Source organism: Ovis canadensis, chromosome X (assembly GCF_042477335.2).
Source record: "Ovis canadensis isolate MfBH-ARS-UI-01 breed Bighorn chromosome X, ARS-UI_OviCan_v2, whole genome shotgun sequence".
Taxonomy (NCBI): Eukaryota; Metazoa; Chordata; class Mammalia; order Artiodactyla; family Bovidae; genus Ovis; species Ovis canadensis.
Window position 1 is genome coordinate 44220445 of NC_091727.1, and position 25547 is coordinate 44245991.

At 43.3% G+C, this 25547-nt stretch overlaps 1 protein-coding gene across 2 annotated transcripts in view; it reads left to right on the forward strand.

Moving 5' to 3' along the window:
- The window catches only part of LOC138930209 (amine oxidase [flavin-containing] A), an 84791-nt gene extending 76380 nt beyond the window's left edge, over positions 1-8411 (forward strand). The window contains exons 11-16 of one of the 2 annotated variants that reach the window (XM_070289920.1): positions 908-965; positions 2160-2257; positions 4341-4452; positions 4704-4766; positions 4952-5703; positions 6473-8411. In XM_070289920.1, coding sequence (XP_070146021.1) covers positions 908-965; positions 2160-2257; positions 4341-4452; positions 4704-4766; positions 4952-5098 — 478 coding nt within the window. In that variant the 3' untranslated portion in view covers positions 5099-5703; positions 6473-8411. The remainder of the gene's footprint in view (positions 1-907; positions 966-2159; positions 2258-4340; positions 4453-4703; positions 4767-4951; positions 5704-6472) is intronic. The other variant, XM_070289919.1, reaches the window with a different exon arrangement.
- Positions 8412-25547: the final 17136 nt, after the last annotated feature.

Genomic DNA, 25547 nt, shown 5'->3' on the forward strand with positions numbered 1-25547 from the left:
CAAGAGTGATTGTGAGTTTAAAATGTATCTGTTTCATAGGGAATTCTCTGACAGTCCGGTGGTTAGGACTCAATGCTTTAACTTCTGGTTCAATCCCTGGTTGGGGAACTAAGATCCTGCAGGCTAAATGGCATGGCCAAATAAAAATAAATAAATAAAATGGTAAATTTGTTTTAACAAAGAAGTGCTTAGATGAATAAAACGATTGATTTTTAAGATATAGTATGTGCCATGTTCTGTGCTGGTCATTTGAACAATGAATTATGAGGGTGGTCAGAGACTGTTTTAAGGTAATATCACATCACACATCATGCCCACTGCCCCTCCATGCCCTTAGGACCCAGTACTGTGTCCACAGACCATTCTGTCAAGTGACAGATTACTACCCTGGAATGACCATAAGCCTCTCCTAGTATAGCATGTGTTATGTTATATTTTAAAGATTAAATGAGCTTTATATGTTGGTAGATATTTAAAACATAAACATAGGATAGTTAAAAGACACCATCATACTTACTATAGACTTATAAAAGGGATTACTTTAGAATTTTACATATTTCCAAATAGTGAGTTAGAATCAATTCCTAAAACTGACTTTAATTCAATCTGATTTTCTCCATTTTAATCTTGATTAGATATGGTAGTAGGTAGTGTAAGAGGCAAAACTGTAAAAGAGAACAGTCGGTTGAATCTTCAAAGCACATAACTGTGTCGGGAAAAAGAGAGTTAATTTGAGGGCAGAGATTCAAGGAACTGGTCATTTAGTGTAGTGACTGAAGGCCATTGATTTTAATTTTTCACTTAATAAATCTGGTTCATTGCAAGAACCCTGGAACTCACTGTGTTTATTCCATACTCATCAGTCATTACTTCCTTCACATTCTTTGGTTCTTTTTTTTTTTTATAGAAAAAGGAAAATCTGTGAACTGTACGCCAAAGTGCTAGGATCTCAAGAAGCTTTACATGTAAGAAATCCCCATCTTTAATCCCTAGCAGGTTCTGCTCTGTTTGCTCTGAGTGTAAAGCAAAGCAGATTCTGGTTTCCTGACAGTCTTATGAAGAGAGTATAAAGGGATATGCTTACTGGAGGATTAACTTCAGTCACAAAAGGCCATTAAAACGCTGCTGTCGGTGCATGCAATTTCTGATGCAACAGTTCCTTGGGCTGTTTAAATGTTCGCTGAATAACTGGCAGCCAGTCGTAATGAGAGGCAGAAGCTGCAGGTATTATCTCCAGGGTGACTGAGATCAGTCCCTGGAACAGAGGCCCTGCCCTCTTGTCAGTGTCAACTGATCACTGCCAAATAAAATCCCAGCTATATCATTATTTGTTGCTGCAGGCACAGTAGTATATACTTGATAAGATAGACTGAATCTGGACTCTCTGCCCAGGTCAAAGTCATACTAATTTGTTTTTCCATCTGCAGACTCAATCTACACTTCATTCAGGAATTTCAGTGCCCTCAATCTACCACTGAAAGCAATTAAGAGAATGAAATTCTTTTTAAAGACCCAAGCAGAGAGTGGGGGGCTCTTCCAGGGGATTTTCTCTGAACTGTTGGAAGACTAAACTTGCGTTAGGGAAATCAGAGAAGGTCCTCTCACATCCCTTGGAAAATATTTTTCATCTTTAATTGTCCTCTTTTTAATAGGATTCCCATCATTCACATTGCCAGCTGAGAGAAGTGGTTCTGAAAAAAAGCCTTTTTCTTAGACACTATGCTTTCCTTCTCCCTTCTCCCTTCTCCCCCCACCCCTTTTTTTAGCAGTAATGCCCTGGTAGATGGGGAAGTAAGGTCTGTTATTTAAAGAATGCAGAGATTTGAGCAGACCCTTCCAGAACCTGATTGTTGATAGAGTCTTAAAGACTTCAGAATCCACATAGAGATACCCTCTCTTCCAGATATTGGAATACTTCCTGTCTCTCCTAGGCAAGAGGTTGAGAAAGTCAAAGTATATGTGTTTTGTCTGTTGGTACCTCACAAAAGGCCATGACTTGGTACTGTCATGTTTCCCCCTAAGTTAGAAAAACAGGAACTACTTAAAAAAAATAAACTTTAAACGTTTTGTTACAGTAAAGCACATAAGAGCCTTTATTGTTGACTGGCAGCATTTCAGCTTTGTCTTCCCTTTGAAACTTTCTCCCCACTGAACTGCAGCCGGTGCACTATGAAGAGAAGAACTGGTGTCAGGAGCAGTACTCCGGAGGCTGCTACACTGCCTACTACCCCCCAGGGATCATGACTCAATATGGAAGGTACTACCCAAACGCTACACCAATAGATACCAGACGTGTGCCAAGCTTAAAGCTAGAGGAGCCAAGCTCAGGGGGATTTTAGAAACAGGAATCAGCATTCCTATATGTAATGTCCCAGATAGTTTGTATATTCTAGGTGTCCATAGGAAAAGAAGTATGTTTCTACGTAGAACAGTCCCTGGCAGCACATAGAACAATTGCAGAGCGCACTGGTGAGGAATTCAGGGGTCACTGGTATACGTGAGGATCCTGCAAGCTGCACTGTCCTCCAAGGGGCCTTCTTGAGCTCAACTACCCTAGGCTCCTGGGCACCAATCTACAGAGAAGGACATGGGCTAAAGAGGTCTTGCCAGCATCAGACATCATGGGGAAGCATCTCACTGTGTACGGCTAAGGTGTGAGCAGTTGACATGCACACAAGATGGAAGAATTCACCTTAGCTTAGAAACCCCTTAGTTCACAGGAGCCTTTGTGTCTTAAAACAGCCTCATGGGCAGTGTCTAGGATCCTCACAAAGGACATGCTCAGTTAAAAGAGGCAGCATGCTCAAGAAAGCCCAAACATTTCCCAGATACTTAGACTCTTTCCAGATATTTGCAATTTATGAGTTTTCCCAGCCTAGATACAAGTTACCAGTGAGGGGTGGAGGACAGCCATTTTTACTATAAGCAGCAGTTGCCTGGTAACATATATGGCCTTATGCTTTCATCAGGTTTCTAGAGGAACAGACCTAAAATGTTAACTCAAGGTCATGTGTGTCCACAGAGAAGGAAGAAGGGTTTGTTAATCCTTTCCTTATATGAGCTTTTCATTTGTTTTTCTTAATTGAATTATTAATTATGCAATGATTTTAGTTCAATAGACACATGTAGTATTTCAGTGAAAGTCATCAATATCTGATGCAAGATTAAACGATTCATGGGAAACCCTATTTAGGTCTTGGGTGCTTTTTACAATTCCTTTTCCAAAGGGCTGTTACTGTTGGCTATTTCTGTCAAATCTCAAGCCAAGAATGAATAGCCTTTGTTAGTGATAACAGTATTGATGAAGTGGAGTGGTTCTGGAATCAAAGTAGAAGTCTAGGAGATGGGACTAGGATCAGGGATAGATGAAGCCAAGGATTCCTGAGTCAGAAAAAGGCATGACAGCAGGTTGAGGTGATGTCCTTTGGGGTGGAGGTACACGGTTTAGGAGATTTCATGCAAGTGGCTATAAGAATGAAAGCCAACAAGGTAGGAGGGGACAGTGGCTCATTCAGCCCAGCCTTTACGTGGTTCTTTTCACCAAGACCTCTTTGTAAGAGAAAGCCCATTTCACTACCCTCAGCCAGTCTCTGGATACATCCATAGAAGCTAATTGTACAGAGGTTTGTTTGTTTGTTTGTTTTAATTGTAGTTGATTTACTGTGTTTTGTTAATTTCTGCCGTACAGGAAAGTGACTCAGTTATGCATTTTACACATTCTTTTTTATATTTGTTTCCAGTATGGTTTATCCCAGGACATTGAGTATAGCTCCCTGAGATATATACAATAGGGCCTTGTTGTCCATCCATTCTATATGTAACAGTTTGCATCTACTAACCCCAAACTCCCGAGGTTGTTCTTGAAGAAGATAGACACATAATCCTTTGGATCTCTCCTTTGCTAGAAATGAGTTCCTCTTTCTGTCTTCCCACTCACCACCATTGTTCTTCCCGGCAGTCAGATGAGATCTCATGAAGAACACACCCCTTACTGTAGGTAGCAGAATGGACTGCAAATAGGGAACATGCAGCAAGTGAATCTGAGTGTGGGCTTAATGTATGTTCTTACATTTTAATTCTAGCTAGCTAGAAAAAGGTCTCATTACCTTTAGCGATTGATGATCTCATATCCTGATTCTCTCTGGCTTGAAAGTTCAGACCCTTTGGTGCAGACCCAGGAAACAAGGAGGAGCCTTTCACCTTTGGCTGAGTTGCATGGGAGTTTTGGAAACAATTTGGGCTTCCTTGTCTTCTGTGGGGTTTTAGGTGAGGGCCACGACTGGCTCATTTACCCTCAGTGCCTTCCCAGGTAACTGCGTGACCTCTCTGTTCCCTTGAAGGGTGATTCGCCAACCTGTAGGCAGGATTTACTTTGCTGGCACGGAGACTGCCACACAATGGAGCGGTTACATGGAAGGAGCAGTAGAGGCTGGTGAACGAGCAGCTAGAGAGGTAAGACAGGAAGCCGAATGGCTCTCCCTCTTGAGTCCACTGACATAGTTGTCATCTGGTCTTTCCAGATCGTGCCACTGATCATCTATCTATTAATAGATGTCCGCTTCTCTGCCCCTCACTCCACTCATGAGGCTCATCTGTGGCCAGCAGGGCCTTGAATCTGTCGAAAGTACAGAACCTCATAATACCATGGCCACTTTCTTTCAAGTCTTTTCTTTTTTTACCTTTTTCTTTTTTGTTTCTTTCAGGTTTTGAATGCTTTGGGGAAGCTGGCTGCCAAAGATATCTGGATCCAAGAACCTGAAGCTGAAGTAAGTTTGGAAGCTCCATCTCTATAGACCAGGAATCACATATAAAAATCTCAACTTCTAGCCTCTGATGTCTTTGTAGATGCCACTCTCCAGGGCAGATCCAGACACTGATTTTACAGATTTATTTTACCACTCCTTATTCCTGTAAGAGTTTTTTTTGCTAATAATCTATGTTCATTCATCAGGATGTTCCAGCTGTAGAGATCACCCCCAGCTTCTGGGAGAGAAACCTGCCTTCCGTACCAGGCCTGCTGAAGATCGTTGGGTTTTCCACATCGATGACTGCCCTGTGGTTTGTGATGTACAGATTCAGGCTGCTAAGCCGATCCTGAAGTTTTGGCTTCATGCTTTCTGCTTAGCCTTCCCTGGTATCATCAAAAGCAAATTGCTGACCCATAGAACAACCGTGCAATCAGATCATCTTTAAGTGAACCGATTTAACCCCTCAGTTTAATCTCAGTGTATGACCTCCTTAATTTCCAGAAGATCAAGCTCCATCTTGTGATTTGTCTGTAGACCAGCTCGTGTTGATTGGTAGAAAAATAACCTTGTGATCAATTTTTTAACATCAAGAAGTTAAAGTTGACATGCTCATGAGAAACAGTTTCTGTGTCCTATTTTTCTCCCCTTTAACATAAAATACCTGATGATTGCAGGAATGAAGCATTTAACTTTCTGTAGAGGTTGAGTAGATTAAGGCCCAGCCTGTGACTGTCCTTCGAAGTCCTTAGCAAAGGATAAAGTGTAGGCCCAGAGACTCGAAGCTTCCTGGGTGAGCAGCCCCCACTTTGGGTGAGCAGCCCCCACTTTGGATAAGGGAAAGCAGTGGAGGTAGGGTTCAGGCCCTCAGACCACAACATCTTGTGGGCTGCTGTCTCAGGGATCTCTTGACCACTTCTAATTCCTGTGAAGTTTCTAGACACTGGTAGCTCAGACCGCAGAGAATCTGCCTGCAATGTAGGAGACCCAGGTTTGATCCCTGGGTCAGGAAGATCCCCTTGAGGAGAGCATGGCAACCTACTCTAGTATTCTTGCCTGGAGAATTCCATGGACAGAGGAGCCTGGCGGGCTACAGTCCATGGGGTCGTAAAGAGTTGGACACAACTGAGCGACTAACACTAAAACTAAACTAAACTTCTAGACATCTAGTCTTCGTGCTAGTTTGTTTGCATTTTTCCTCTTTTTCTTAAAGAGAACAGTGTTTACCAAGGGATGTTTAAATTGATTTGCTGTGACTGGTATGTAGTTCCCTAGATGAGCAAATAGTAGCAAGACTATCCCCCAAGAGGGCTCCCTGTTTTGCTCCTCGTGAGACCGACTACAGTAGGCTTCTTTGCAAACTCCTGGAAGGTGGCCAGACATTATTTGGCCCATTGTCCTTGATAACCTTCTGCCAATTCCAAGGAAGCAGTATTTTCCTTTCTTCAGGTAGACCCTTCTGAAGGCCTCTAGTGGCAGATTTTTTTTTTTCTACAGCCATAATAAAATCAGGCAGATCTGTTAACTTAAGTATGTTTTTTACATGGTTTGTTATTGTTGTTTACTGGCTCAGTTGTGTCTAACTCTTTGTGACCCCATGAACTGTAGCCCGCTAGGCTCCTCTGTCCATGGGATTTTCCAGGCAAGAATACTGGAGTGGGTTGCCGTTTCCTTCTCCAGGGGATATTTCTGACCCAGGGATCAAATCTGTGTCTCCTGCATTGCAGGCAGATTCTTTACCACTGTGCCACCAGGGAAGCACTTCCACATGGTTACTTTTGAGTAATACCACCATGCCAGTTTCTCTCAAATAAATACTGAAATGCACATGACAAATTTCTGATTGTTATTTCATGAGACTAATCAAGCACAGAAAGGAAATTAGGGCTCTTGTTATAACCTCACTTGCTTTCATTATTAAGATTTATAAAAGACATGAAATTGAATGATTTTATATATGAAGACTAAGTTTATCTTAGGAGAAATGTGAGTTCAGAAAAGTGCTCACCTCTTATCTTTCCCATTTTAAAAACTGTTGGGGGAGTTCCCTGGTGGTCCAGAGGTTAAGACTCTGTGCTTTCACTGCCAGGTCCAGGGTTTGATCCCTGGTTGCGGAACTAAGATCCTACAACCTGCCCCATGTGGCCAAAAAAAAAAAAAAAACTGTCAGATTTTTTTAAAAAAACCCAAAAGTTTTAGCCATAAAGTGTATACACACACACACACACACACACACATATATGAAAATCAACATAGATGTGATTAAATAAAGCGGTCGAGAAGATTCAGAAGATTCTGTGGACTCAGCTACCCAGGTGGTAGATACCCAGTAATATCCCGCATCATTGATGAATGAGGCATTTCATTTTAAATGAAGTTTCTAGCTAGCTGAAGCTTGTTCTTTGTGTGCCAAAATATTTAAATCAACTAAAATTTTGATGGAGTCACTTCCACACATTTAGTACATAAGCTAGATTCAAATTCCTTTTTTAGAATTAATCCTGTCAACCGTTCTGTCTCTGGATTATTTTATACTTTTATAATAGAGTATGCAACTTTTAATAGAGCGTTACCATTTTTAATAGCGTGATACCATTATCTTTGCCCCTGTACTAAATGCCGCACGGTTGTTTCAAAGCTGATGAGTCTACTGCTGCTTCTATCTTCTCCCATATTCAGTATTCATGTCACATCCTTATTTCTATTACCTCCCAGTAACTCTTAATCTAATCTGCTGTCTATTTTTTTATTGAATGGGAATTAAAGATTGCCAGAGGAACCAACCCAAGTTTATTACATAATTAACCTTATTGTAAATCCAAAATTACATTCTGAGAGCAAAGAGCAGGATTTTCTGCCAGTCTATACCTTGCAATTGAAAAGCATTTTAGCTAAGTTGAGAGTTTTGGTATTGTCTTGGATATGCCCTAATATGTAAGAACTTGCTGCATTTTATACCAAAGTGCTTTGAGAAATCACATCCCTGATCTATTTCAGTTATTTCTGTTTGCTTACTGATTAACTTGGTTCTGACACACCTCTGGGGAAATGCTGACAAATTTAACTGGCAACAGCTTTAACAGTCATCAAGTTGTAGTTAACATGTCTCGAATGTCAAAGGACTCTCAGAATATGGGATTTACCCTCTTCTCAAACTTTTAGCAAACCCATTAATTCATCCTAATTAGATCAACCCTGTTAAGCTACAGATTATTAAAAATGAATGCCAGCCCAGGTGGTGCCTATGGGTGAAATGGCAGCTGAGAACTTCCCCACATACATGAGGTGATCCAATCCCGAGATGCCACAGGTCTTCTCTTCCACCCACTCTCAAGTCAGTTTAAGCAGCTGATCAAGCCTGGCCCTGTTCAGTCACCTGCTTCACAGTTCTGAAGGCTGTCAGCCTCATTAACAGTAAGGTTAAGAATGAGATTTGAGAAGTTAACCTTCTTGCCACAGCTTTTAAGGATGTATATCAGCCTGAAGACACAGTATTGAAGGACTGTGAACCATGTTTAGTCTGAATGTGGTGCCTAATGTTCTGTCTGAAATGTGCCCCAGTGCTATATGTGGGAGTACACATGTGTTGTATGTATTGACACTGAAGTACAGTTTTGCCTGTCTGGTATTGTTTTGTTTGTTAATAAAGTGCACTATCACCTCTGATTCAGACCTGGCTCCTCTATTTAGGTGATGGCTTGAAGGTTAAATGGCTTCTTATAGCAGGAGGTTACAGTGAGGTGTCGTCCATGAAGGATGGGCTTAAAAAGCCACCTGGTATGGACTCCAAATTCTCAAAGTTCAGTTTGAGTTGGATTTTTTCAAGGTTGCCTGGAAGCTGATTAAACACTAGAATATTATCTGCCCAACTGGGCCACAAAAGATGTGGAGTTTGATCAGAGCTTTTTCACTTAATTAGCTTATGATTCCTTGAACAAATGCCTTGGTTCTTTGCCTCAGTCTCCCCATCTGGAAAAGGGTGGGTTGACCTTGATGGTTCTCAAGGATTCTTTTTGTGGCAACATTATGTGATTTATGCATTTGTTGCCAGAATTCTGTGCTTGCCTATCTATATGGCAGGGCGAGTCACTCAGCCTTTCTGTATCTCAGTTCACTCCTTGACTTAAGTTGGGTTTTCTAGAAACAGACTCTGAGATGCAGAGTCAGAGCAGAAAGTTAATTGGGGATGACTCTCAGGAAATAGACATAAGGGGATGAGGAAGGCAGGATTGGGCAGGAGTTGACCTACAAAGCAGATGCAGCCAGGGCCTCAGCAGATCTTAAGAGGGAGCTGAAAGGGCCCTTTAGAATCATCTCCCATTGAGGCAAGGGGGTCTGGCTTCTGTATCCCTTCATTAGCTTCCCTCTGGAGTCTTCCCAGGTGACTCAGCGGTAAAGAATCCACCTGCTAAGCAGGAGATGCAGGTTCAGTCCCTGGGTCAGGAAGATCCCCGGGTGAAGGAAATGGCTACCAACTCCTGTATTCTTGCCTGAAGAATCCCATAGACAAGCTATAAGCTATGGTCCATGGAGTCACAGAGAGTTGGACACTAGTAAGCAACTGAAAAGCAGAACGGAGCTGGGAAGGGTTGTTATGTTGGGTGAGGAACTGCTGCTGTGAACTGAGCTCAGCCTGAATCTCCAGCAGCCAAGGGAGTCCAGGCAGGGGTACCCACAGTACGGATACTCTGCACCATCCAAAAATAGAGTTGCCCTTTGTCAGGTAAAAGATATTATGGACTTGAGCTTTGGTTTTACAGATAGAATGGAGCTGTCTCTGTGAACCTATCCCTGTTAGGTAAGGGAATTGCCTTTAAAGATGGCATTCTGCACTGTTTATGTGGAAGAAAAATAAAATTAGAAGTTACCCTGGAAGTGATTCAAACTCTGTCTTGACAAAGGAACCCCCCTCTACAGGTAACTATCAGAAAGATTAAAGTGGAGGAGGGATGTGCACTTACAAGCAAGAGTCCAAAATCCCATGTGTTCAGGAGTCAGGCAGCTTAAAATGAACAGCAGCAGGCATGAGACATTAGGGAGTAGTATGGCCTGTAGCTGACCTGGGAAGTATCTGCCCCTCAGAGGAGCATTTATATCCAAATTCCTTTAAAAGATTCCTAGCCAAGCAAAACATATGAAGGCTTTGCTCAGAGGTCCAGATTGTTCTCAAGTCTCTAATAAATAAATGCTAGGTTTGGTTTTACATCACATGAATGCCAAACTCTTCTCAGATGCCTTGGATGTTCTGAGAACCAAGACCAGCAAAAAAGGCCTGGTTAAGGGCAAAAAGAGAGGGGCGGAAAAGACAGAAAAAAGCTCTCCTAGATCAGAAATCCCTCTCGTGAAATAACGCTTCCAGCGGCCCATCCCAAGGCACTTCTTACCTTCTGCTGTGTCCATGTCATGAGCAGTGCCAAAGTTTATTGGGAAAACTGCACCCCCTCTATAAGATAGAAATCATAGCTCTTCGGTCAGCATTTAATCTCTGCTGACTATAATTCTTTTTTTTTTTTCCTATGATACAGTTCTAGTAAGCAGCATATCAATATTGAATGGATCAACTTTTAAAAACCACACCATCCACTTTACACTGACATGGTGGTAAAACTGCAAGACACATCCCTTAGCCTGGAGAAACTGGCTGAGACATTGGAGGAACAGGATGCAAACAAAGGAAGGTGCTGGGTATCTAGTAAGAATCTCTTCTCCTCTGTCAGAGCTTAGGGTTCTGTTCCCTGGTATTCAGCAAATAAGACAGACAGAGCCTACCTCATGGAGCCCATAGCGCTGCAGACACCAGCACATTCACGAGACACGAGGGGGAGTTTCCAGAAGGATATGAGATTTAAGGGGAGGTTTTGAGGATCTGTCCTCAAACCTCTATAAGCATCATCACTATGGGACACATCAGGAAGAACCGTGCACAGGGCTGGGGCTTCCCTGATGGCTCAGTGGTGAAGAATCGCCTGCCAATGCAGGAGACTCGGGTTCTATCCCTGATCCAGGAGGATCCCACATGCTGCAGAGCAACTAAACCCATGCATCACAACTCCTGAGCCTGTGCTCTAGAGCCTGGGAGCCGCAGCTACTGAACCCATGTGTCTAGAGCCTGTGCTCTGCAGCAAGAAGCTACCACAATGAGAAGCGCGAGCACCACAACTAGAGAGTAGCCCCCGTTCACTGCAACTAGAGAAAGCCTGTGCAGCAGCAAAACCCAACACAGCCAAAACCAAATTTATGTGTGTGTGTATATATATATATACACACACACATACATAAAAGACAAAGAACCTTATACAGGGCAGAGAAAGGAAATTAAAAAAAATAAGATTGTTATCTTAGTCTGTTTGGGCTACTATAACAAAAACGTCATAAACTGGATGGCTTATAAACAGCAGTAGTTAATTCCTCCCAATTCTGGAGGCTGGGAAGTTCAAGATCAAGCCCCTGGCAGATTCGAGGTCTGGCAAGGGCCTGCTTTCTGGTTCATAGAGATCTAGCTGTGTCCTCACGTGGTGGAAGGGGCAAAGGATCTCTGTGGAACCTCTTTATAAGAGCACTAATTCCATTCATGAAGATGCCACCCTCATGACCTGATCACCTTCCAAATGTCCCAGCCCCAAATATCAACTTTGAGGTTAGAATTTCACCATGAATTTTGGGAAGACACAAACATTCAGGCCACAGCATTTAGCATGGCTAAATGGTAAGAAAACCACAAGTGTCATCAGTAAGCGCTGAATGTTGAGTCCCTTTTGCTCCACTGACTATTGTTCATCCCTTCAGTCATTTTCTGTTCCTGTCTACCCGGCCCTTCTCTGTACTCCAAGATCTTTATCCACTAGGACTGTCTGCCAGCCCTCTGTGCTAAGGGGCTGCCTAAATTTGTTTTCAAAGAGTGCCATCTTCTGGCCAAACACTGCTGTTTCCTTCCAACAGAAATCCTGAAGTGTTCAAGACAGTTTCATCTTTCAAGAAAATAAAAGGCATTCCCTGCATTCAGAATTTCCTCCAAACATACTTGCCTGTGTTTCTCTTAGTTTCCAGTTGCAACATGGGTCAAAAATATTAACGTCTAATATCCACAGCTTTTCCACTGTCCTAATTACCCAGTAAGATTTTTAGTTAGAACTGCTTGGTCCTTTGATCTCTGTTGTATCCATCTTGGCAAAGGATGAGGAAGAATGTTGGTGGGAGCTGAGAGAGATGGAATTGCTTTTGCCTTACATTGGGCAGGGAACTAATTTGCGAAAGCAGGTGAAGGGATGAGGGTAGGAGAAGAGAAAATTTCAGAAAAATCAACTTGGGGCTACCGAGTGCAGGTGGAGAGAAGGAAGGATTTTCAAAAGCTGCCTTGACAGCCTAGGGAGACAGAATGTAAGGAGGGTTTTTATGAAGTTTAACTTGGAGTCGTTTGGTGCAAAAAACGTCTGCAACTACTCATTAAGCACTGGGAGTCAAAATTGTGACTACACATTATATTGTACTAGGACCACCTTGGAGGCCCCCCAAACAGCCTATATTATTCTGGGCTCTATGAATTTAGAAAACATATGGGTAATAGTGTCTGACATCTTAAATGATGCCAAAGAGTCTCACAGGTTCAGTTATGGGATCTCAGTGGAACTAAACAGAAAGAACCTCAGCCACTCTGCCCTGAAAAGAGCAACATCTAAGCTGGAGAAGGCAATGGCACCCCACTCCAGCACTCTTGCCTGGAAAATTCCGTGGACAGAGGAGCCTGGTAGGCTGCGGTCCATGGGGTCGTGAAGAGTCAGACACGACTGAGCGACTTCCCTTTCACTTTTCACTGTCATGCATTGGAGAAGGAAATGGCAACCCACTCCATTGTTCTTGCCTGAGAATCCCAGGGACGGGGGAGCCTGGTGGGCTGCCGTTTATGGAGTCACACAGAGTCGGACACAACTGAAGTGACTTAGCAGCAGTAGCAGCAGCTAAGCTGGTAAACCATGCACCCCAGACTGAATAGACACCAAATAGGTCTAGCAGTGAATTAGATTTTCTTTTAGATACAAAAAGATTGGAATCTGTGGTCCTGAGATGCAAATGTGTTTGCCTGACACAAACACAAAAGTAGACTCTAATTTTGCACCTTTAATAAACTAGAGACCAGAAATTTCTATTCTCCTATCCAAGTAAATTTCTATTTTCTAATCTAGCAGCCCCCAACCTTTTTGGCACTAGGGACTGGTTTCGTGGAAGACAATTTTTCAATGGGTGTTGGGGTGGGGATGGTTTTAGAATGATTCAAGCACATTACATTTGTTGTGCACTTTATTTCTATTATTATAATATCAGCTCCATTTCAGATCATCGGCCATTAGACCGCGGAGGTTGATTCTTGTTCTAATCTAAAACATTTCAGACTCTACATACAACTGAGTAGTGTGCTCTTATAAGAACCTTAGGCCTCCCCTTAGGCAACAGAGCTTCCTACTAGACACTTAGCTGCTGACCTCCCAAAAGATTATCAGGAAACATGTCAAATCAAGTAGAGCTTAGTTTATTAAACTCACTGCTGTAAACGTGAACATCACATTAACAGAGTCTTAGCCATGTCTCAAAGTGGAGAAATTAAAGCAGAGTTTACAGGTATACGAGTTTCTCTGGTGGCTCAGATAGTAAAGAATCCACCTGCAATGCAGGAGACTCAAGTTTGATCTCTGGGTCAGGAAGATCCCCTGGAGGAGGGCATGGCAATCCAGTCCAGTATTCTTGCCTGGAGAATCTCATGAACAGAGGAGCCTGGTGGGCTATAATACATGGGGTCTTAAAGAGTCGGACATGACTGAGGGACCAACACTTTCACTTATAGGTATATAGATTTTATGGGTTTGTAGGGTCTATACGTTTCAATTTAGGGTGGGTGCTTTTTAAAGCCAGTCTTGAAAGGCAGAAAACTGATTCAGATTGGCAGAGTCGATGACATAATAGCTTACGATTGGAAGCATAGTGAGGCTGGGGTCTCGAAGTGAGCCTTGATGAGCAAGCTGTTAGTCTCAATAAATAATCTATTTTTGTTAGTTCAACGTTTTGTATTCCAGCAGCAAGTACTTCCTGGGACAAGTAGCCAACTTATTTTTGACATGGTAGTTTCAGTTTAAGATTTCACACATAACTGAGAATACTTACTATTCCTACATGTTCATTTTGATTTACAAGTGCTAAGAATTTTCTTTGGAAACTGATTCTTCATTAAATTACCCTTCTTAGTGAAAGTGAAAGTCGCTTAGTCGTGTCCGACTCTTTGCAACCCCATGGACTGTCCATGGAATTCTCTAGGACAGAATACTGGAGTGGGTAGCCTTTCCCTTCTCCAGGGGATCTTCCCAACCCAGGGATCGAACCCAGGTCTCCCACATTGCAGGCAGATTCTTTACCAGCTGAGCCACAAGGGAAGAGCTTCAACTCAGGTTTCTGGAGCCAGCTCAGCCTGGGTTTGAATCTTGATATTGAATGTAGCTTTTCTCACCTGTTAAATGGAGCTTTTCATTTATTCTGAGCATTCAGTAGGATAAGGCAGGTAAAGCTGTTAGTAACAGTAAGTGTTATTCTTAAATACAAAAATTCATGGGGGAGGGATAAATTAGGAGTTTTGGATTAACATATGCACGCCACTATATATAAAATAGATAACTACTATGGAACTAAAAAGCCTCTTGATGAAAGTGAAAGAGGAGAGTGAAAAAGTTGGCTTAAAGCTCAACATTCAGAAAACGAAGATCATGGCATCCAGTCCCATCACTTCATGGGAAATAGATGGGGAAACAGTGGAAACAGTGTCAGACTTTATTTTTGGGGGCTCCAAAATCACTGCAGATGGTGACTGCAGCCGTGAAATTAAAAGACGCTTACTCCTTGTAAGAAAAGTTATGACCAACCTAGATAGCATATTCAAAAGCAGAGACATTACTTTGCCGACTAAGGTCCGTCTAGTCAAGGCTATGGTTTTTCCTGTGGTCATGTATGGATGTGAGAGTTGGGCTGTGAAGAAGGCTGAGCGCTGAAGAATTGATGCTTTTGAACTGTGGTGTTGGAGAAGACTCTTGAGAGTCCCTTGGACTGCAAGGAGATCCAACCAGTCCATTCTGAAGGAGATCAACCCTGGGATTTCTTTGGAAGGACTCATGCTAAAGCTGAAACTCCAGTACTTTGGCTATCTCATGTGAAGAGCTGACTCATTGGAAAAGACTCTGATGCTGGGAGGGATTGCGAGCAGGAGGAGAAGGGGACGACAGAGGATGAGATGGCTGGATGGCATCACGGACTCGATGAATGTGAGTCTGAGTAAACTCCAGGAGATGGTGATGGACAGGGAGGCCTGGCATGCTGCAATTCACTGGGTCACAAAGAGTCAGACACGACTGAGCGACTGAACTGAACTGAACTGATAGACCTACTGTAAACCAGCTATAGTCCAATATAGGGGCCTTTCCTGGTGGCTCAGTGGTAAAGAATCCACCTGCCAGTGCAGGAGATGCTGCTGGAGCCATGGGTTCAATTCCTGGGTCGAGAAGATCCCCTGGAGGAGGAAATGGCAACCCACTCCAGTATTCTTGCCTGGGAAATCCCGTGGAAAGCCCATGGGGTTGCAGAAGAGTTGGACACAACTTAAGAAAACTTAAATTGAAAATTGAAAATGAAGATGCAAATAGCAGTCCGTGGTCTATTATGACTACTGCTTCTAAAAATACAGCTTGAAGTACTTCTCTCTGTACTATCCTCTTCTCACTGGTCTTCTTCTATCAAAATGCCCTGGTTTCTTTTTGTTTACCACACCACCAGTAGCCTGAGGGATCTTTTAGAAAAGTGCAAATCTGAGCCTCAGTCAGAGACAACATCCCTTCAATGGCTGCTGTTGCACTGTGGATGTAATAGATCAGGGCTCACAAAGCTTCTATCCCCTGCCTGCTTTCCTGTCTTAGCCCAGAGCCACTCTCTTCCCTCAGAAGCTTCCAGCCATCTAGTTCTGCTTATAAATCCTTAGACACAGCCAGTCCTTTTCAGTCTCAGTTCCCTCTTTCTGGAAGGTTCTTTTCTCCATTCTTTACTTGACTAAATCCTTCAGGTCACCAATGACATATCACTTCCTCAGAGATGCCTGTCCTGACAATCCTTTCCCCACTGTGGATTCTCCATTAGAATCCCTTATCATTGTCTTTGGGCTTCCCTGGTGGTTTAGATGGTAAAGAATCCACCTGCAATGCAGGAGACCTGGGTTCTATCCCTGGATTGGGAAGATTTCCTAGAGGAGGGCATGGCAACCCACTCCAGTATCCTTGCCTGGAGAATCCCATGGACAGAGGAGCCTGGCAAGCTACAGTTCATGGAGTCACAAAGAGTTGGACACAACAGAGCAACTAAGCACAGCACATCATTGTATTTACTTTCCCTCCATAAAGATTTCAAATTACATATTTGTTTAAATTATGTTTCATGTCTTCCCAGATGATAAGGCTGCCTCAAATGTGTGCAGAATCTGGAGGCCATTAACCCTCTGGGTGGAGGTGTCATATGGCTGGAGCACTCAAGCTTCTCACTTTCAAGCATGGACTGACCTTACATGCATGCGTACTCGGTCACTTCAGTCATGACTGACTCTTTGCAACCCTATGGACTGTAGCCCTCCAGGCTCCTCTGTCCATGGGATTCTCCAGGCAAGAATACTGGAGTAGGTTGCCATTCCCATCACCAGGGGATCTTCCTACCCAGGGATCGAACCTGGGTCTCCTGAATCTCCTACATTGCAGGCAGATTCTTTACCCACTGAGCCACCTGGAGTAAACTTAACCATTTACAAAATATGCCATATAAATACAATCATTTTTTCCTCTTTCTGATATGATGTGAAAAAGTTTGGAATGCACTGCCTTAAAGATAGTATTTGGGGTACACATAGAGATATAAGCAAGTAAGGATCAAGGATTTTCATTAATATTCAGATTTTACTAGGAAACATCATCTGCAAGAGAAAAATTATAAAAACCCTCTATCGTTTCCCTGGCCCACAATTTCATATGGTGCCCAGTATCATAATGATAATCACATAGCTTCAAACATATCCAACCACAAACTCAAGTCTTTTGCTCTTTAATTATTTTACTTCCATTGTAACATGTCCTCAAAAGAAGGAATTTAAATGAGCCAATTAGTAACCGGAGGTCAGTCTGGAAGAAATAATTGACAAGACCAGTCCTCAGATCTCACCAGGGCTCCTTGGATTTAAATTGGAATCCAAGGGAGAAGCATTTATTCATTATTTATTTCACTCGATCATTTATGACATGCCCAATCTTGAGGGGAAACCAGGTGTCTGGCTGAAATACAAAATTAACAAATTAAAATTAACAAGCACAGAAAGGAACAAATCCAGTCTTGCCTCAGCTCACTTCAAGGGCTGGGACTGACACAGAGGCATCCAGGAAGGTCACCTCTGGCTTCTCAAAGTTGGGCCAGTCTTTTCCTCCACCTTCTGCACCCCCAGAGCCAAGTATGCTTGAACATGTCCAATGTAGACATTTCTAGTTAGGTAAAGACACAGGACAGTATTAGGACAGTATGAGCATTGTTTGGGCTTCCCAGGTGGCGCTAGTGGTGATGAACCCGCCTGCCAATGTTGGAGATGCCAGAGACATGGGTCAGGAAGATCCCTGGGTCAGGATGATCCCCTGGATGAGGTCATGGCAACCCACTCCAATATTATTGCCTGGAGAATTCCATGGCGCCTGGCGGGCTCCAGTCCATGGGGGTCACAGAGTCAGATATGACTGAAGCGACTTAGCATGCATGCAGCAGGGTTATTTAGCATCAGGTGGGTGCTTTCAAGCACTTGGCAGATAACATCCTTTATAGATCAATGTCCAGGAAAACTGGATCTGCATGGCCAGTCCTTGTGAGACAGAAAGAAAAAGCCCGTGCCTGGCACAATTCTGTCTCCTGGGGCAGAGGCATCATGGGGATGGGGGGAGGGGGGAAGCCAGGGTGAGCCAAAGGGAAATGACAGTCTTGGTGGTCAAGGAGCATTCAGCAGAAAAGAAGAGCTTGCCATGCGAGGGTCCAGCCATTCTCAGTCTGGGTTTCTCTGGAAGTTGGCAGAGAATAACAACAGGAAATCTTAATCTGGGGCAGGACACCCTTTCAAGTTCAGGCAGGAAGGCTTTCCCTCCCCCAGGCCAATGAGCAGAGGCTGAGCCTCCCACAGAATTCCCAGGGGACTGCTGATGGCTACTGGACATGGAGCCTCTGTCATGTCCCCTCAGGTAGACCCTTTGTGAAAAGATGGGGTCTGGGATGGTCCGAGGTCAGGGGTCAGCACTGAGCATCTCACCCTGTTCTCACCACATCTCCCTATGAGACACACATATCACTGGAGCCCAGATGCTGCCAGTCTCCTACATCCCCACCCTCCCAGCTGAAGCAGACCTTTCATACCCCTGTTGAGGTCTGGGCCCCTGAATCTACTTGCACTCATTTCCATGGAACCATGACTGAATCACCTATCAACCGGGGATCTGGTGTTCTGCCCCACTCACCTGGGCTTCCCTGGTGGCTCAGACAGTAAAGAAGCTGCCTATAATGCAGGAGATCTGAGTTTGATCCTTGGGTCAGGAAGATTCCCTGGAGGAGGAAATGGCAAGGCATTCCAGTATTATTGCCTGGAGAATCCCATGGGCAGAGGAGTCTGGTGAGCTACAGTCCATGGGGTCACAAAGAGTTGGACACGACTGACTGACTAACACCCTCCACTCAGCTGTCCGGGTCACCCTACCAAGCCAGGTGTTCTGTGTGATTGGCATTACAAGCCTCGATGGGTTGGCTTTAGGGGGAAGGATATGGGCTGGCTTTCTTCCCCTTGCCTTCCTGAAGAAGGATATTCTGGAGCTGAGTGGCTGAAGACAAAATATAGCCATTCTTCAGGCTGACAATAGGGAAGGACACCCGAGGCAGAGGAAATAGTACTGTCCACAGGTACAAGTCCTGGGAGAAGGTTCTCAGGCCACGGTCAGCTTTGTAGACAAAAGGCCAGCCAAACTCATTGGAGCCTTCCCCGCTCCCTCCACCTATGTTTTGGTTCTCTCACCCATCCACTTTTTCATGGAGCTCATTCAAATAAGGAACCCACCTTTCTGAGGGCAAGCCATGAAAAGTATCCTGTAGCATCCTCCTGTTGGTCCCTGGGAAACACTGGACATGCATGGCACCGTCTTCTCTCCATCAGCAAGATCTTGGCACCATTTATGTCAAAGAGTATCCTTCCTATGCTTTCCTCTAGGAATTTTATAGTACCTGGTCTTACATTTATGTCTTAAATCCATTTTGAGTTTATTTTTCTGTATGATGTTAGAGAGGGTTTTAATTTTACTCTTTCACATGGACCTGTCTAGTTTTCCCAACACCACTTATTGAAGAGACTGTCTTTTCCTCCATTGTATATTTGTGTCTCCTTGAAAGTGAAAGCATGAGTCATTCAGTCATGTCTGCCTCTTTGGGAGTCTGTGAACTGCAGCCTGCCAGGCTCTTCAGTCCAGAGAATTCTCCATGCATGAATGCTGGAGTAGGTAGCCATGCCCTCCTCCAGGAGATCTTCCTGTCCCGGGGATCAAACCCAGGTCTCCCACATTGCAGGCAGATTCTTTACTATCTGAGCCACCAGGGAAAATTCTCCTTGACTCCTTGGAATCCTTTGCCTCCTTGGTCATAGATTAATTGATCATAGGTGCGTGGGTTTGTCTCTGGGCATCAACAGGATCTTGGAAAGGAGGAGGTCACAAACTGGAAGGGCTCCTAGCAGAAGTCAAGGAAATACATGAGGAAAAGCTGATGTGGAAGAAGAGGGCAGAAAGAGGAGCCCAGAAAGCCATGGGGAAGGAGGAATCCTTGGGCCTCCCAACATTCTTCAGTCACCTCAAGCTGATGCTCCCCAGAAATTCATTTTCAGAGTAGATTTTATTCTAGGTTGACCACAGTTTGATGAAGCTTATTTATACTAGCTGGGAAAGATTGAGGGCAAGAGGAAAAGGGGGCAATGGAGGATGAGATGGTTGGATGGCATCACTGACTCAGTGGACAAGACTTGGAACAAACTCTGGGAGATAGAAGGACAGGGAGGCCTGGTGTGCTGCAGTCCATGGGGTTGCAAAGAGTCAGACACGACTGAGCGACTGAACAACAACAAAGACTGCCAGGAATCTACCTGGTGAGTTGAATGTCTATTTTGAGAAACCTTGATCCAAGAGGATTTCTAATGTAATATTTCACCAGTGTGACAAAACAAAATAGCATCATCTCAGGCCTGGGTCAATGTGTCCCTGCTAACTCAGATTCTGCACTTAGATAGCAGTTGTCCTTCCCTGTGGCCAGCTCTTCATCCATCTTCTGTTTATCCACTTAGAGTTTACCCATCATCTCCTTTTTGGCATGAGTCTTGAGCTTCTGTTTTTGTTTTATTAAGTTTATATGTTCATGTACTGCTGGATGTTGTCTCAAATTCTTTGGGAGGTAGCAGACAATAAACAAATACCTAAACACAACAGCAGATTGTTTAACTAAGTGTCAGCTCCAGAAATATATAACACAAATGCTGAAAGGACATTTTTAAAAAAATAACTACTCACTTTTTAACATCAGGTTATTATAATCATTGAAAAGCTGTAACAGTGTGGCTTAGAAGGCATGTCCATTCTTAACTGATTATGAGACCTTAGGCTCATAGCATCTCTGAGAGTCAGACTCCTCATCTGCAAAATGTAGATAGGGATGATTTCATGATAAAATGAGATGATGTACAGTGTCTTCTACATGCAAGCCTGTGTGTGCTAAGAAACTTCAGTTGTGTCTGACCCTTTGAGATCCCATGGACTGTAGCCCACCAGGCTCCTCTGTCCATGAAATTCTCCAGGCAGGAATACTGGAGTGGGTTGTCATGAAAAGATATTTTTGACAGCAGGTTAGGGAAAAGAAACTGTAATGCAATGAAGATGGCCTAGAGGTAAGACAGTTATAGATGTCAAACTCAAGAGCAAAAAGCTCAGTGCCACTGAGCATTCTGCCTGGCATGGAAATGGATTTTTGAAGAGAATAAACTGAACCAGAATGCTTGAGGAAGAAATGGCTGAGGATTAGAGATGTAAAGAAGGGTGAAAGAAGAGGTCAAAGTGATCATGGATGGAGGCCAGAGGCTAAAATATCTTTCTGCTGGAGTGGTGTGTCTTGTCAGTGACTCACTGTGAGATCTCAGCAGAAATGCCAAAAACAATCACATCAGAAAGGAGCAGCCCAGGCTAAGTGCAGGGTCTGATTAGATCAGCTGTTTCTAATACAGGGGTTTGGCTTCCACTGTCCACAGGCTGAAATGTCATTAAGATCACTCTCCAGGAGAAGTTTCCACTCGGATGAGCCTTGTTCAGCACTTAAAAAACAAACTAACAGGAAACAAATGACAAGCCCACCACCACATTACACCAAGCTGTCTTTACATTCACTTAGAGCACAGAGCATTCTAGACTTTCCCCATCTCTTATGTCTCCTGCATTGGCAGGCAGATTGTTTACCACTAGCACCACCTGGGAAGTCCTCTCTTTGGTTACAACACGTAATTTATTGTGGGAATGGGAACCCATTCTTCTTAGTTTGGAGCCAAGGCTAAGATGGAAGTTAAGGGATCCTACCAGATTATCCAGGAGACAAGACCCTAAAAGGTATACAGTGACAGGGGTCTTTGGGGACAAGCAGAAGTTGAAGTTCAAGAGGAAGCAGATAGGAGGGAGGTGAATGTTGGCAGGAAAAAAAAAGACATCTCTGTTAGATACATTGAGTTTCTATAGGAAAACTAGAGGAAGTGTAGAAGTCAGGGAGATTAGGCCACTAGGGTTCAGGACACTTCTAATGCCCTGGAACATTGGCCATTGCTGCTGAGAGGCATCAATAGGTCGAGTGACACAGGAACCACTCTACTGTCACTCCCTTGGAATCAGCCATCATTTCTCCATTCCAGTGCCTTAGTCTGCCCCTCCTTGTGTCCATTTTATCTTCACGACTGCCATAGAAAGGCTTTGGGTCAGGCCAACTCATGGGCCACTGCCCACTCACAGAGTTCTACCTTTGACTCAGGAATCAACCCTAGTCCAATCTGTTGTGGCCAGAGTAGTAGGATCACAAAAGCAGCTGTCCTACCTGCAAGGATCCACTTCTGACCACTTACAAAAATTTTTTTTTTAATTTTTCAGTTTTAGTTTTAGTTTTAGTTATGTGTATATGCTGGCTTCCCAGGTAGCACTAGTGGTAAAGAACCCACCTGTCAATGCAGAAGATGTAAGAGACCTGGGCTTGATCCCTGGGTCAGGAAGATCCTCTGGAGGAGGACATGGCAACCCACTCCAGTATTCTTGCCAGGAGGATCCCATGGGCAGAGGAGCCTGGTGGGCTACAGTCCATGGGGTTGCAGAGTCGGACATGACTGAAGTGACTTAGCACTCACGCAAAACCTTCACAAAGTTCTATGAAGATACTTGCCTTCTTCTCAATCTGCTAAATTAAACTCCCCATGTAAAGTGTGAAGACATGTGGGTCTTTCCAAAGCACCCCAGTAATTTTGGTGTGTACCCTCAGTTGAGAATCATTGCTTTAGACTCATCACCTACTCAAGAAGAAAACCAGATCCAACCACTTATTAGAGCTACCTCAACTAAAATATGATCAAGGCAGTTGATACTTTCAAAATGAATATGAGGAAACATGAAAATTAGCTCTCACTGATACATTCTCTTTAAAAAGAGTAGGTATGATAAGATCATCAAATCCAAAGTTATAATGAAAATTACAGGAATCTATTCATTTATTTTTGAGAAATTGTGATGGTTTATACACTATAGTGATAAGGAAGATGAAAAGATGAATAGAAGACAGTCTCTGCTCCCATGAATAGGTGACAATAACACCAGTGCATTGAATAGGATGCATAGAAATCACAAGTTTATCTTCTGTTGTTCATTTAAACCTGAACAGTGAGAGAAATGTCTTCCCTTCTTGCTGAAAACCTGGGCAGGTCTATGATTTTACCAAGCACTCTTAAATTAGAGGCAATCCTAAAGTTTCTTTAAATCACAAAGCACAGCTTCAATTCAATAATTTGAATGTCTAATATTAAAAGTGTGAAAGTGTGTTCCTCAGTCATCTCCAACTCTTTGTGACCATAGGGACTGTAGCCCACCAGGCTCTTCTGTTCATAGAATTATCTAGGCAAGAACACTGGAGTAGGTTGCCATTCCCTTCTCCAGAGGATCTTTCCAACCCAGGTATCGAACCAGCGTCTCCTGCATTGCAGGCAGATTTTTTTTTTTTTTTTAACCATCTGAGCCACCAGGGAAGCTGTCTAATATTGTGGAAAAAGCAAACCTCTAAACTTGATTTAGGATCTTGCAGGAGCCTGTGGTTAGTTTTTCCGCTCCTTGCTTATCTTGCCAACTGTGAATTCTGGGACTTCATGGGTTGAGTGTGGAAAGGGAGGAGGGAAAATGGCTCCTGAACATTCCTACTTGACCCGTCCTCTTCTAAGATAGTTTTATGTGCTCTGGGTCTGGCTGTTATGAGAACTGACTTTTTCTTGTGGGGACACTTACAGATTTTTTTTTTCAGGGAATTTTGTGCTGGCCTTTTCTGACTTTGACTACCATAACACAGGAAGACCCCTCCTTTGTTCCTCAGTGTTGATCCCATGCAGCTTCTGTTTTCTGGCAGTTTCGGTGGCATACCCTCACTCTCTAGTCAGAAGCGTCTTGAACAAAAGCCAAGACTTTAAATTCCTCTGGGGTGTTTCAAGTAGTCTAAAGGGTCTCCTTGAAGCCCTTCTCACAAGGCTTCAGATGAGAAGGTAAAACCCTGGCCTTCCCTTTTGGGATGGGTTGGACTCAAGAATGGTAGCTCTCTCTAAAGAGATCTCTTCACGAATCTACCCCTTCAAATCCCCTGCATGTGCTAGACAGTAGGGCCTTGCTATTTATTTTATATTCTCATGCATGTATGCTAAGTCACTTCAGTCATGTCCGAATCTTTGCAACCCCATGGACTGTAGCCCACCAGGCTCCTCTGCTCATGGGATTCTCCAGGCAAGAATACTGGAGTGGATTTCCACACCCTCCTCCAGGGGATCTTCCGACTCAAGGATTGAAACTTCGTCTCTTAATTCTCCTGCATTGACACGCGGATTCCTTATCACTAATGCCACCTGGGAATCCCATTTTATATACAGTAGTGTTCATATTTTCATCTCAAACTCCTAATTTATCCCTCCCCTCTTTCCCCTTTAGTAACCATAAGTTTGTGTACTATGTGAGTCTATTTCTGTTTTGTAAAACAGTTCATTTGTATAATTGTTTAGATTCCACATATATCCATTTTCTTGAAAAAAAAAAAAAACCTATAACAGGAGAATGAAAAGAATATATGTATGTATGTATGTATATATATATGTAACTGAATAACTTTGCTGTACACCTGAAGCTAACAGAATATTGTAAATCAACTATATTTCAAGAAAAAAAATTAATTCTCATTCTTTTCATACACTCAAAACTGGTGAGAGGTTTCATCAGACAAGAAATCGGTTTTTAGGTCTTTCATTTAAAGTTTCCCATTTTCATCTATCTCAGGATTTACCTTGGTAATTAATATCGAATGTAACTTGGCACCTCAAGTCATGTAATTTAACAAGATGTCATAATTGCAGTATCACAGTTTAAGTGCTACTCTGGCGGCTCAGATGGTAAAGAGCCTGCCTGCAGTGTGAGAGGCCCACATTCGATCCCCAGGTTGGGAAAATCCCCTGGAGAAGGGCATGGCAACCCACTCCAGTATTCTTCCCTGGAGAATCCCATGGACAGAGAAGCCTGGAGGGCCACAGTCCATGGGGTCTCAAAGAGTCAGACATGGCTGAGTGACTAACACTTTCATTTTCTTTTCTATGTCGTACAGAACAAGAAGTGATACTGGGAGAACACTGGGCATCCTCCACTGGCCTGGTTGGAGGACGAGTGGTCCAGGAGATTCCTGAAGCAGGTAATCCCTTACTTGACTCTTTCATAATGGGTGTTCCCTCATGGCTCAGATGCTAAAGAATCTGCCTGCAATGCAAGAGACCCGGGTTTGATCCCTGGATCAGGTAGATAACCCAGAGAAGGGAATGGCAACCCACTCCAGAATCCTTGCCTGGAGAATTCCATGGACAGAGGAGCCTGGTGAGCAACTAACATCTTTCACTTAATGGATATGCTGGAGTTGAGTAGTATGACAACTCTCAGGGTGGGTGGGGCTGTTTTAAAGGGCAACATGCTCAAGTAGACACTCCTAGGCCAAATACATTATACTTCTAGACAGATACAAAAACCAAAATTGTTGCAGAAGTCTTTTTATTTTGGCCGTGCCACACAGCATGTGAGAACATTAGTATCCTGACCGAGATCCAAACTGTGCCTCTTGCAGTAGAAACTCGGAGTCCCAACCACCAGACTGCTAGGGAAATCACTTCATAAGTCTTAGTTGGTTTTTTCATCTCCTCATTTAGTCTCTAAAGTTCCTACAAATTCACAAGTGTAAATGTCACTGTAAAATCAGAAACTATATTATTATTGATTACTCCTGGGAGATTTCTTAAATGTCATTTATGCTAAGAATAATAACATTCATTTTCTAAAGGAGCATGTGAGAATTGTCATTTATGGATTTAAAATATATCCTGATAAAAGCTGACCTTGGGAGTTGAAATGTATGAGTACTTTGAAATGAAGA